The 14,059-nt window shown below is 33.8% G+C and overlaps 1 protein-coding gene across 1 annotated transcript in view; it reads left to right on the top strand.

Annotated features, from left to right (window-relative positions):
- Positions 1 to 14,059, top strand: part of Lrp1b (LDL receptor related protein 1B) — a 349,921-nt gene that overhangs the window by 290,084 nt on the left and 45,778 nt on the right. The window contains exon 44 of the mRNA XM_076928219.1: positions 4,514 to 4,675. Within this exon, the coding sequence (XP_076784334.1) occupies positions 4,514 to 4,675 (162 nt within the window). The remainder of the gene's footprint in view (positions 1 to 4,513; positions 4,676 to 14,059) is intronic.

Genomic DNA, 14,059 nt, shown 5'->3' with positions numbered 1-14,059 from the left:
GGCCACCTCTGGGATCCTGAAATCCTGCTGCTCTGAGTACAGTGGTTCCTCTAGGATGGCTCAGGTTGTGGTGTCTTCATGGGAACAGACCAGCTAGATGGGTGTAGTGTCTCCTCTATTATGACTCAGACGTCTTCACAAGGTGTTTTCACAAGGGCAGACCAGATAGGTGTCTGCCCCAGCCAAAAGGACCAAGCAAGGGGCAGAATGGGAGTGGTATTCCAGAGGGGCAGGGTTTAGGTAGCTGATGGATCCTAGTTGCCCCAGGCTCCCAGTTGTAGCCCTGGGGCATAGGGTAGTGGGAGAGGGTTCTTATGCACTGCTCTGGGTGTAGTGGCTCCTTTAGGATGTCTCAGGATATGGTGTCTTCATGGGAGCAGACCAGCTAGGTATCTGTCCCAGCCAAAGGACCAAGAGAAAAGGCCATATGATATTTTAAAAATGTGTTATAGATTGAAAAATCTAATTATCTTTATAAATATTGTTTTGTGAAACAAATCTCAGTGGGTATATCACGGATTTATTTATTGTTGGTTTACTTGCAGTTATGCCTTTTGTAAAATTCCCGTATGAACAGTGTATAATTAAGATTTTCGTCAGACTTAATTATAATATGACAGTTGTATAGAACAATAATAATTAAAGAAATGGAATATTAGTATTTAATCATTTAATACTATTTAACAATTTAATTTAAGTATTTAATACTATTAAACAAAAAGCTCCCAAAACCATTGTCTCCCTTCAAGTTGTTGGTTAAGGGAGACTTAAAAGAACCTCAGTATGATCTATGCTTTTGCCATTGCTCTTGGATGTCTGTCAGGCAGTACTCTCTTAGGATAGGGTTTGTTTTTATCAACAAGAAATCTTTTCTTCAAAGGAAGAAAAGTTAATATTTTTGAAAATAACTGAGATAGATTCTAAGTGTTTTCATGTTTTGCTAACTGGGAACAGCTTGGATACGTGCATTTTATTAATTATTTTAATGTACATTCCAAATGTTGTCCCCCTGGTTCTCCTCCAAGAGTTCTTAACTCCATCCCTTTTACAGTCTGAGAGGGTACTCCCCACCCCCCAGTCATCCCCCTTCCTGGGGCATCAAGTCTCTAAAGGATTAGGCACATCCTCTCCCACTGAGGCCAGACAAGAAAATCCTCAGCTACATATGCTTGGGGGCCTCAGACTAGCTTGTTCTTTGATTGGTAGCTTAGTCTCTAGGAGCTCCCAGGAGGCCAAGTTAGTAGACACTATTGGGCTTTCTATGGGGTCGCCATGCTCTGCAGCTCCTTTATTCCTTCGCCTAACTCTTCCACGGAGTAATGCAACTTCCATCCAATAATTGATTGTGAATACATGCATATGTCTGTTTCAGCTTCTGGTAGAGCCTATAAGAGGACAGCCATGCTAGGTTTTTCTCTGCAAGTACAACATGGCATCAATAATAGTGTCAGGGTTTGTTGTCTGTCCATGGGATGGCTCCTTGGTCCTGTCACTGGATGGCCCTTTTTTCACTCTCTGCTCCATCTCTTTTAGGCAAGAACAATACCTTCTTTAATTTTAAAACATTCATGACTTACAGGAAAGCTACTAACACTTTTATTTCTCTGAATGGCTCTGGTGGAGAGATTATTAAGCAAATGTGTGGATTCTCTGCTTCGTTATCTCTGTCATGTGCTGCTTTCATTATTTTAAATATAATTATGTAATATTCATAGTTACAGGTTACATGTTTGGGTGTAATTCACTCATTGTTCCTTACCCCCTAATTACTCTGCCTGCCAATCACTTTTCTTACAGAAGTTTTTGCCATGTGCTCTATGGGTCTATTTACTTCTGCCTGTAGGTAACTGAGTGTGAGACTCTACAGTAGTGTGGGTAGGCTCTCAGAGCCTGCATCCATGAAGAAAACTAACTTTTCCTCTTGATACTGGCATTAGAAACCAGTGGATTCTCAGCTAGTGGCAGGACTTAATGAGTTCCTCTGCCATCCATGCTGGATTTTGGTTAGCTTACCCTTGTGAAAACTCTATTGTTGTATTCCCAGGTGTGAGTTCATATATGCAACTATACTGTCTTATCTAGCAAATATTGTTTCCTTGGGAGGAGGATTGTGATATAAGTATCCCATTTGTAGTCAAATACTCTACATTCTTATTCGGTGCATGTTGACAACTTATGAGATTCTTTGTTAACCAACATCTACTGCACAAAGAAGGTTCTCTGATTGAAGCTGAGAGATACACTAATTTATAGGAATAAAGATAAGATTTCAGGGAGCATCTTATTACTATGATCATTTAGCAAAACAATACTACCTGGTTCTGTTCTCCCATAGAGCCTCTAACCTAGCTAGCTATAGCCGAGTTACTGGCACCAGACCTAGTTTCCATCTGGTATGGAGTAGGTCTTAAATCAAATCAGAAAATGGTTGATTGCTCACATAATATTCATGCCACTGTTGCCTAGCCAGTAGGAATTAAGCTTCAAAGTCAATGCCAACTTTCTTAATTCATGCCCTATAGTACAAATATTTGAGGTCTTCAGCATGTTGTCTTATTATCAAATTCTCAAGGAAAACCATGATCGATGTCTATAGCCTGTAATGTTTGTGAAAAGGCTGTCTATGAGACCAAAAAAGAACTATAAATTAAATAGAATTTTCTCATCTTTAGTATTTGTATTTTATTTTTTATGATACCCTGAATTTCCAAATGGTCTTGCACTTCTTTACTTTGTCCACTGCTACTTCTAGGCTCAAGCTACTTTTTATTTTTCTTGGCATGAATTATTTTCTCTTTATGTAATGCATGAATGCTTAGTAAGATAAGTAATTGGTTTTTTGACATGTTCTTGTTTTCTTCAGTCATCGTGTGCCAAACTTATCAGTCTCTTTCCTTACCTCCTCAATTTGCTCCCTTCCCCTCTTTGTTTTTATTCACTAATATGCCAGGTAAAATATTGTCTCTTTATTTCAGCAATCAATGGACATTTGTTACGACTCTAAGGAAACATCCTGCTAATATTTAGTAAATCATTTTTGGCAACAAAAAATGATTAACTTACTCAGCTCTAATAATCTCTTTGTTTCTGGAGCATTAATAGACATTTATCTAGCACCAAACAGCACTTGTAAATACTTTATTTTTATAGCAGTACTGTTGATCATGGAATTATGGATGAATTTGTTTAGAGCAAATTTCTAGTGGTTTTAAGGGTGTAGCAATCTTTCAATTACTTTGAACTTACTGGATACATTGTAGATATTTTTCATTCTTTAAGAAATGTAGGTGAATTTTACTTAAACATATTTTATTCCTTAGAAATACTATGTTAAATATAAGCTGCATACTTGATAGTTTATTCCAAAAGGCCACTTATTCTTATTTTCTCAGCAGCCATTGACCTGCCTGTAGCACTGATGTCAAACAGTGTTGTTTTCATCAGACTTGATCTAGCGGGAATATTGTTTACTGATTCATTTCCCTGAAATTCTACAACAAATAAAATTATATTAAAAATATAGGCACAGGCTATGACCATATATAAAATAATTGTATCATTATATTTAAAACCTTAATAACACGTGTCTCATGAATTTCTCACGCAATTTTATTTTTCCTCCCAGATTATCAGTGAATAAAGTTCCAACGGCATAAACACTGGCTATGCCCTGCCTTAGCCTGGTGACTGAATCTGCTCATTGTCCTTTATGCTTTTGTGTTTAAATTTATGTGTTTACAATAGATGCTTTTCTTCTCTCTGTGTCTGCCAAAGCAGTTCCTGCTTAGTGATAGGCCAGGAAGAGAGGTACTGTTTTGTACATAACATAGAAAACATAAAGGAATGTTTGCTATGGCGATAAATTACTTTCCACAGAAAAGAATGAGGGAAAATGTTCAAAGATGATCTAGGAAATATTCTACTGTGTTGAACATACAATATTTAGTAGGCTACCAGTAATTATTTTAACATGAGTAATCATCAAGACTAGACAAATTAAGTCCCAGTGGGTACATATATACTAAACATTAGTGTGTTTATTTCAGTTAAGAAAACTTCATTAATATATGTAACCATTATATACAGCATAATTCTCTTTAGTGATTAAAATGTCACCCTGAAGCACTGGTGCACTGATGCTTTGTGTACAGTCAGCAGTGGTGAACATGGAATGAACACTGGCAAATAATGATTATCTGAATTATATAATAAAATAAACTTTTTGATATCATATATGTTAAGAAAAAATTGAAAAGAAAACATACATGAGAAAAAAGAACAATGCAGAAGTACACTTATTTATAAAGCATCCATGAAATGACCTAACTGAATGTCAGATATGTTTATTTTATACTTCTTTGGATATACTTCCTGAGACAGATGAGCTTTCTTTTGGTATAATAAAGTCACAGAACAAATTGTAGGCATAGCTTTGCCAAAAACCTCATGCCCTAATTTTTATCTACTGATGTTCCATTTAAGGATAACAGCATGGTTTTCTTTTGTTCAACAGGAAGACCCACCTGTATCTGTGCCCTGGGCTTTACTGGGCCCAACTGTGGCAAGACAGTCTGTGAAGATTCTTGTCATAACGGTGGGAGCTGTGTTGTGACTGCTGGGAACCAGCCTTACTGCCACTGTCAGGCAGACTACACTGGAGACAGATGCCAGTACTGTAAGTGAAAGTGTCCTCCCTCAGCTTGCCAGCAACAAGCTTTGATGTTTGCACTAAGTAATACTATAGTTCACATTTGTGCTCTTTCTTCTCTTTATTTTAGCAGGACCCCTTTTTCCATGTTCTTAAACTTTTTTCCTATCACTTAAACTCTAATAATTTTTACATTATTTTATCATATTCCAAAAGATTTTGTTTGTTTTCTTTCCTAGATTAAATTCAAAGACTTATTACTATAATCATCTCCATATTTGGATCCTTAACTTTCTTACTCCCCTTCTAGTCCTGGAAGCCTGTAGGAATCTTTATTCTTTCCCATCCCCCACCCTTCATAAGTAGCACAACTAGTGACAGCCCAGAGTATGTTCTAATGGTCTCATCCTCAGATGTGCAGACAGAACCAGAATTTTTCTCTCTACTTCCCTAGACCTTTTGCTTTTTATCAAGGTGTTTCTGAAAAAGACAAATATAAGACATCCTATATCACTATCTGTAGTCCCAACTTCATTTCCCTGTTCTCACCTCTTTTATCAGGTAGTATCATTCTTTCAAAATATTTTGTTGTTATTTTCCTGTCTCTATTTCTCTATCAACTTCACTTCTGTTAAGTTTCTGCCTTTGCTGTACAAGAGAAGGATCTCTTATGAGTTTCAAGTTGATTGATTATGCTATGTTCAGTGGTCAAGCCTGTTTCACATTGGCTTTCATCAATTTATTGATCCTTGTTTCTAAAGACATTTTCTTTACTCATTTTCCATTTTTCCAATTTGTATTTTATCTTTTGGGTATTTTTTGGTCTTTTCTGAGAGTAAAATATTACATACCGGCTTAAACATTGACGTGATCTCAAGTGCTATCCTCATCTGGGATTTTCTTACTCCAGGTACAGATTCCTATACAAAGTATCACATTATACAAAAACTTCTTTTTCTTTTCAAAATGCTATTTTCAGTGCATCATTTTCTATTCTAAATCCATGAATAAATATTATTTTAATATTTTTAGATGTTTTTTCCCAGGGGAAAGAAATTCAGAAACTAGTGTCTAGATGATTTTACTTATTTATGGGATTTTTGTAGCACCTAAATGATGACTCTAAATTTGTATCTCCTGCTGAACCAGTATGTAAGCTTAAGATATGATTCTCAGTTTTCTGAGAGAGTTAATCTTATCTTATAGTCCTGACTTTTTTTTCACTTTGAATTATCACACTATTCTTACTTGAAATGTTTAACAAGGAACATTTATTACCAATCAAAAATAGTGGAAGTCCTTATTGACTCTGCAGGCTTTTATATCCTTTTTTCATCCTTTGAAAACATCCAGAGTCGGGCAGTGGTGGCGCACACCTTTAATCCCAGCACTTGGGAGGCAGAGGCAGGCGGATTTCTGAGTTCGAGGCCAGCCTGGTATACAGAGTGAGTTCCAGGACAGCCAGGACTACACAGAGAAACCCTGTCTCGAAAAACAAACAAACAAACAAAAAAAAAAAGAGAGAGAGAAAACATCCAGAATGTGAACTGTGCTCATTGTCCCTACTCACTCAATCATGCAAGCTGTCAGGACCTGTTTGTTTCATTTCTAACTGATATCTACCTTTCTCTCTTTGCTACTTGTGTACATTATCGAATGACAGTCACATTTATATTTTTATATAAAACAAGTTTTCTGACTCTTTTATGCACATTCATTGAAAACTCTGTGTGTGTGTGTGTGTGTGTGTGTGTGTGTACTCAGAAAATGTTTTTTTTTTCTTGTTCACTTTCTTTGTTCTACAATGCACTGGATATATATATATATTATATATATTATATAATATATATATATAATATATATATATTATATATATATATTATATATATATATTATATATAATATATAATATATATATATTATATATATTATATATATTATATATATTAATATTATATATATATATATTATATATATATATATTATAATATATATATATATATATTAGTGTTGTTTCAAGAAGATTTGACCAGTGCAGCATAAAAAGCCTTTTGCATGGAATCCTGGTGTAAATTGTTAGAGCCAAGATCTGAGGCGGGCAATAGACCTTTGTGACTCAGTCCTTAAATTCATTTAATGTCCCTCAAAGCATGACCACTTCTATGGTCAGTTCAGGAAGCACAGGGAACAATATGCAGCCATGCTATGTATACTAGTTTATTTGATAGTGCAGCATTGATTATCCTGCCCTGGCTTTACAGTGTGACCACACCTGCTGTAGAAAGGAAATGGTTAATTTTCAGTCTCCATTTTTTTTTAACTTTATTTCCTCTCATATGAGGCCAGGCTCTTTTTAACAATATATATGTTATTATATTATACCTACTGTCCCTTGTCATGAAATTCTGTGTGTCCAGAACAGCATTCTCATGAAAATATAATCTAGATGCTCTTGTGCTCTCATTCCATGAAACTCTTCTCCATTCCCTCATTCTTTCATCTCTCTGCCATCAGCCTAGCAGAGGATATCAGCATGACTGCTTCCTACTAATGCATTAATTTCCTTTCTTCTTTTGTGCTCCTACATTCTTACGATCTATAATGACTTCTAGGAAATGAAGAGCCATTCTAGCTACTGTTCCACAAAGGGTTGAATTTATAACCTCTCCTTTATTCTAGTGAAGCCATAGTCAAGAATACCCTCCATATAAATGAAACATCTCTGGCAGTGAGACAATATCCAGCATTTGCTAATACCCTTTGCAAATCATTCATGCCCCACTCCCAGTATAAAGTGACATTTCCCTCCTCTTCTAAGTCTCTGTTTTTATGTCTTCTGACTTTTTCCACTCTGTTATGTTGTCTATTATAGGTTCTTCAGATATGAGACTTCTTTAAAATTATACCTCACAACAGGAGCTGATGAACAAATAAATAATAATTTCTTAGATAACACTAAATGAAGGTGGACTGAAAATGTAATAAAAAAGCAATCAATATATTGTTTGAAAATGTCTGGTCTATATGTTAATAATCCATAGCTAGTGTGTGTGTACATATGTGCACGTGTTGTTGCTACTGCTGCTGTTTGTTTTACTTTTGTTTTAAAGGGCCTCGCATATTTCAAGCTGGCCACACACACACACACACACACACACACGCGTGCGCACAAACATGTGATGAAGAATGACCTTGAAGTTGTTATGCTTAACAACTATCTCCTTCCTATCTTCAGTCTTCTCAAAATACAGGAATGTCATACTACATTCCATTTTGATTCAATATTTCAAAATCTCTTGGTTCATTAACCAAGTCTACCAACTGATGCATTGTACTCTATCAGTTATCCTTTATTTTTAAATTGAATAATCAGCATTCCTGATTCTTTTTGAATAGCCTTAAAATGCTATATAGCTCTCATTATAGAAATTTATATTCTTGCAAAGAACAAATTCAGTTAGCTTGCATCTTAATTGACAACTTAATAGAATCACAGTGTGGGTAGCCTACTGCTTTACCAGGCTATACTATCCTCACTATTAGCAATTAGAATGCTTCCCACTTTTTACTGCAAAGCACTTATTTAAATTAACCAATTAATCTGTAGACAGAGGTTAAATAAGTTGCCCAAGGACCTGAAGCAGTCAGAATTGGACCAGAGGAGTTGTTGATCAAGATGTCTGCAAACATCCAGGAGAACATTGATGCCGTTCTTGGGCTTTGCCATTAATATGACAAATCTAACATCTTATGAAGCGTAATAAATTCAGAATCCATCAATGTGAGTCAGCAAAGTTCACTGAGCCCAGTGTTCTGTCAAAAGCATGTCTGGCATGTGCAATGCCGCCCCACCCCTGGTAAATGAAAGAATGACAGATAAGCTCATTATGGCACCTAATTACAGGCTTTTAGTGGGTGGTAAAACATCAGTCTTAGCTGTGCTGAGTTAAAACCTCTCAGTACTTCAGTAGCAAGGTAAAATTCAGAGGTCTGAATGCAAATTAATGTTGGCTTAAGAACAAATACAGCTGAATTTTCATATTTCTTTAAAGTCAAGATTCCTGCTATCAATCAAAGCAAATAATCATAGCTGTGTGCATCTACATAGAGGTGCTATTTATGAAATCAACAATATCTGAGGGTAGTAATTCTAAACTATCCACACTACCATTGAAGTGAGTTTTCTAAGTCTCTGAAATTAAATTGAAGAATTTATTCTTATACTTCTTGTTAGATATTGTAAGATCTGAAGTTTATATGACTCCAAATTTAGGCTTCTCTTTTTATAACACCCTACCATGTGATACCCTGTCCTTACAGTGGCATATTGTAAACTGATCTTCCAGGTGTCTACATCATTTAGGAAAGGCAATTTTAAATTTCAGTTATTAAGCTAATAACAAGTCTATATAGACAATTAAAACAGTCATGTTAAATAAAAAGAATATTTTTAGTTGTTCTTCTTATTAAAAAATGAACAGTAACTGAGGCCATAACTGTGACATGATTGACACAGGAAGTGGAAGGCCCTACAATCACCAATGGCCTCCATATCTGTCACATTTTGAGATTTTTCAGAATAGTCCCAGTTCCAGTGCCGTAAGTTATGGAACACAATCTACTTGTTGTCTCAAAATCCTTTTTCTCTTGATGAGAAGAAAACAGAACCTTTATTCATCCAAACTCTTAGCTCAGTCTGCATTGCACAGCATGCTCCTGGTGTCTTTTGTCCAAACTTTGAAACATGGTTATTTCTTCAACAGTGATTCCTTTCCCAGCAGTTCAAACCTTTTGTTTCTCACTTGAAATCTGTATGCTGTCTGCTGGCTGTCTAATGCCCTCCTCTGACTTCCTAATTTTCCTTTATCCTGGGAACACGGTGCCTCTCTTTTGAACTTTACAACTGTATTTTCACTAGTCTTGTCCTGACCTGCTTGGGCCACTACAAGAGACAGCTGGTTTTAGGTTTTGCTAGGTTACCAATGTCTGTAATAAGGATGAGTGTTCACAAAGCAGGCTCATCTGTGAGTGTAAACAAAGCTGGTGCCAGAAGCATCTGTAACTTCGTTCATAATACCACCAATGGTACAAACATTTAGAGCTCCTTTACATGTCAATATGGTAGTTAAAACAATTAGAATTGGTCTACCTCAAGACTTAGATATACCACTCCTAGGCATATACCCAAACAATGTTTCCCCATAACAAGAAGGATACTTACTCAACTATTTTCGTAGCACCTTTTGTTCATATTATTGAGGGACTGGCAATCCTTATGATTTTCTGAATTCCTCAGTGTTTTTATGTCCCACTTTTTGGTTTTGGGTTTTGATTTTATTATTTTTGATAATCTCTTTGTCCTTTAACTAATTTGGATAAGTTTTTCTTCTATCTTCATAAATTCCTCAAGAGAATCTTTAATTCTTTATTACTGTTTTTCTTTTCTCAATTTTAGCTTTCTGTTTGATGTTTGTTTGTAAGCACATAGTGCTATGAACTTTCCTCTTAACACCACTTTTATTGTGTCTCATAAGTTTGGATACATTTTATATGCATCTTCACTTAATTCTGTAAAGTATTTTATTTCTTTCTTTATTTGTTTCCGGACCATTTTTTTTTTTTATTTAGTAGATAGTTGTTCAGTCTCCTAGAGTTTGTAAGTTTTCTGTTGTTTCTGTTGTTAATATCTAGTTTCAACTCATGGTGATCTGATAGGAGTCAAGATTTTATTTCAATTTACTTGTATATGTTAAGAAATGCTTTGTGTCTAAATATGACTAAATCCACGGTAAATACAGGACCTTATTTTCTGTTTGATTAAGTAAGTCTTGTTTTATGTCTTGGCTTCAGGAAGTATGCAGATTTGTAGTGAGAAAGGTCAACTTCCCTTGAAAATCCATGGATGGAAATAAATAAATAAAGTATTCCAAAAAGGAGAGTGGATAGGAACATGTAATTATATTATCTATAATCTGTCATCTGAATATTATCTATCACCTAAATGTCTTCAACATATCTGTCATTTATTTACTATATCATGATATCTTTCCACTCATTCATTTGTCTATACTCTATTGTTGATATGTCTCATTTATCTATACATATATGATCAATCCTCAATCCATTATCTATAGATTCATAATCTATCCATTCATCCATTTATCTATCATCTATTTTTATAATATATATATTTATTATATCTACTTTATTATTTCCATCTATGTATCAACTACTTTTCTATCATCAATTCTCATCTATCATCTATATATAATCTATGAATATCTTTGAATTTGCTTATATATATATATATATATATATATATATATATATAATCTTTCAACCCATCTATCTATCTATCATCTATAATCAATCATCTGTCTATCCACATTATCAATTTGCAGCATAAATGTCTGAAAAAGGCTTGGAGTAAGTTACATAAAATTAAATTAGCATTTAGATTTGAAATTCATAGATTAAAGCATACAGGGGTTTTGATACTAGAAAAAGAAAAGTAAAGAAGCTATGAAGTAATACAAGAACTAAGGAAAGAAAGAATGAAGCAGGAATGGGGAGGATGGAGAAGGAAACAGAAAATAGGGGAAGAGAAGGACCAAGATCAATAAAAACTGGTGCGCAGTGGGTGACCAGCAGTCAAAGATGGCGTTTCTAAGTTTTGTATCTGTGTAATAGCTACATTTAGAGAAAACACTATTTTTTCAGCATGGTCTTTATTCCTTAAAAATCTTTATTTTTTAAATATCTAAAAATATTGTTTTAAGTCTATCTACAGAAGTATTTTATATGTACTATATTTTTGTAATAGCTAACAAAATGATGTTTTTTTTTACATTCAACCCTGATGAAAGACATATAAATCTAGTCAGAGTTTAATCTGTGTTTTCTCTATGAATGTTCAATTAAAATAATTAAAATGAATGTTTGTCCATTTTATTACATCCAATTTTGAAACAGAAACATATATTTATAACTATGTAATAAATTCAGTAGTTAAACTATACAAGATATTTGAAGAATTTAAAAATAAGAAAATTTTAATAGTTCTTAGGTCTGTTTTTCAATTTAATATTTTAATCCTTCAATGAGAACTCCCACAAGTATAAACAAACTCATAGAAGCTATTTTACCTTCTTTCTAAATATACTGCAGTCATGTCTAGTAACATGTATCTCTACAAAAGGAAAGAACGTATAACTTTTGATAATATGCTTAATGCATATATATATACGTATATATATATGTATATATATATATGTATATATATATATATATATTCAGAAAACTCTGTAAATATTTCCATCCAAAATCATCTACACAGACAGTAATGCTTGTAGAATGTCTTGCTCTTTTTTTGTATTTCAATGTGGATAGAGAGATCCAGACTTATTGTACCTAATAATAAACAGATCAGTGACCTACATGGTGAAACATCTCTTTCATGTTTGAAACTATATATATATACAGCCAATGTGTAACTTGAGATCAAGTAGAAATTTGCGAGTGACCCTGATCTGTGAAACTGTGGCTCTTGTATAGCAATCTGATGTGTCCTAAGCTCATATCATAGGTTTTAATGGTGTCACACAAATATCTTAGGTCTGCTGCCTATGCTGTATGGAACATTTTATCATCACATGTCATTAGGGTTTAGGATAGCCACAATATGGTATAGTAATTTTTAATTGTGGAGACATAATGATAGATTTATTTGAAATAATTTTCAACATTTCTTTCAGAGAAAATATGTGACATGATAACTAATATAAGATTTCTTTCCTCAAGACCTAGCCCCATTCATGTATAAATTTCTGCTCTCTCATTAATTCAAGTATGATCTTTTATACTCTTTATAAATTACACTGTTCTTCAGTTTAACAGCAACAAATACTTGTTCTTAGCACATAGATGAGTGTTTAACCATAATAATCAGTACATACATGATTTTACTCAAAACATTCTTGATGATGCAAATGGGGTAACGAGGGAAATAAAGGTGTAAGAAGAGATCCACAATATAGTCTTTACTGGAATTAGCATCGGTCCCTGGGATTAAAGATGATAAGGGTGTGCCTGGTGATTTAATGTTGGTAGGATAATAAAGGACTGAACTTAATCTCCAAGTCACTTAATTTTAGGGCACCTTTTCTGTTTCTTATGTCATCCCAGCAAAAATGTTCATTGAAAGTTTATAGAATTCAACTGTTGACACACCAAAAAAATTCTACATTTTATGCATACTGAGAAGCAGTTGAAAACTTTTTTTTATGAGGTGATGTGGAGAATTCAGTTAACCCCTGCTCTTGGGACACAGTGGGATTATAATGAAGGTGAAGTGGAAACTATATGGTGCCTCAACTATCAAATGTATATTATGAATTTTTAAATTCATAATTATGCCTATTATTAGGCCTTACTTTTAGAAGTTATATAAAAATCTTATGAAGTAGAGCAGTTGTGTATTTTTATGTAATTGTATACTTTAGTATCCCCCAAAATAAGATGCACTGGCTCTCTAAAAGTCTATTCTAACTAATTTTTTATATTCCCCTTTAAATCTATATTACATCCTTTTGTTTTCAATTAATTAAATTTTATACTTTACTAACATAGTATGAATAGGCTATTTATAAATATAAGTTAGTACCCTAAATATCATCATTGATACATATACTGTATATATGCATTAGATTAGTTATTTTAGTTATCTCAGGCTGCCTGACAAAAAAACTTTGAGAAAAAATAAAGATGGAAACTACTGTATGATTTCTTTTAAAATTATTTCATTGTAGTGCATAAAATAACTGTGTCTTTTAACATTCACATCTTCATTTTGCCTAATATTTGTATCAGTACTCTAAAATTACATATTTTTCATAATTATTTGGGTTACAAAATCAGAATTGGTACTGGTAGTGATTCTCAGCTTATTTTTGACAAATTTATATTGTGAGTATTCATTGTTGCTAGCATATAATTTCATGGTTTTACCTATTTTCTTAGCAAGGATTAATTTCATTGTGTGTTTTTTTGTTGTTGTTTGTTTATTTGTTTTGTTTTGGTTTTCATCATATGCATGTATCTCAAATGTCTTTTTCAGGTCAGTACAATGATCAAACTTATTTTATAGAATGTTCAATAAGAAGTAAACCACCACTTATTTTTGTAACAGTATGAATAGATTTAAGCTATACATACCTAAATCAGTTGTCTCCTCACGTTTCCACATGTCTTCACCTTGATATGTATCCACTCTCTGTGGTCATGAGTGAAGTTCCCAGTGTACAGCTACACATGTGCCTGTGCTCAGAAATTCAACAATTGAATGCCCAGCACTTCAACATCTACCACACAACCCAATTTCTCATGTTGTTTTAAAGTTAGGCAAAGCATCTT

The sequence above is a fragment of the Arvicanthis niloticus genome, chromosome 2, assembly GCF_011762505.2.
Source record: "Arvicanthis niloticus isolate mArvNil1 chromosome 2, mArvNil1.pat.X, whole genome shotgun sequence".
NCBI lineage: Eukaryota > Metazoa > Chordata > Mammalia > Rodentia > Muridae > Arvicanthis > Arvicanthis niloticus.
This window is presented reverse-complemented; position numbering and strand designations above follow the sequence as displayed.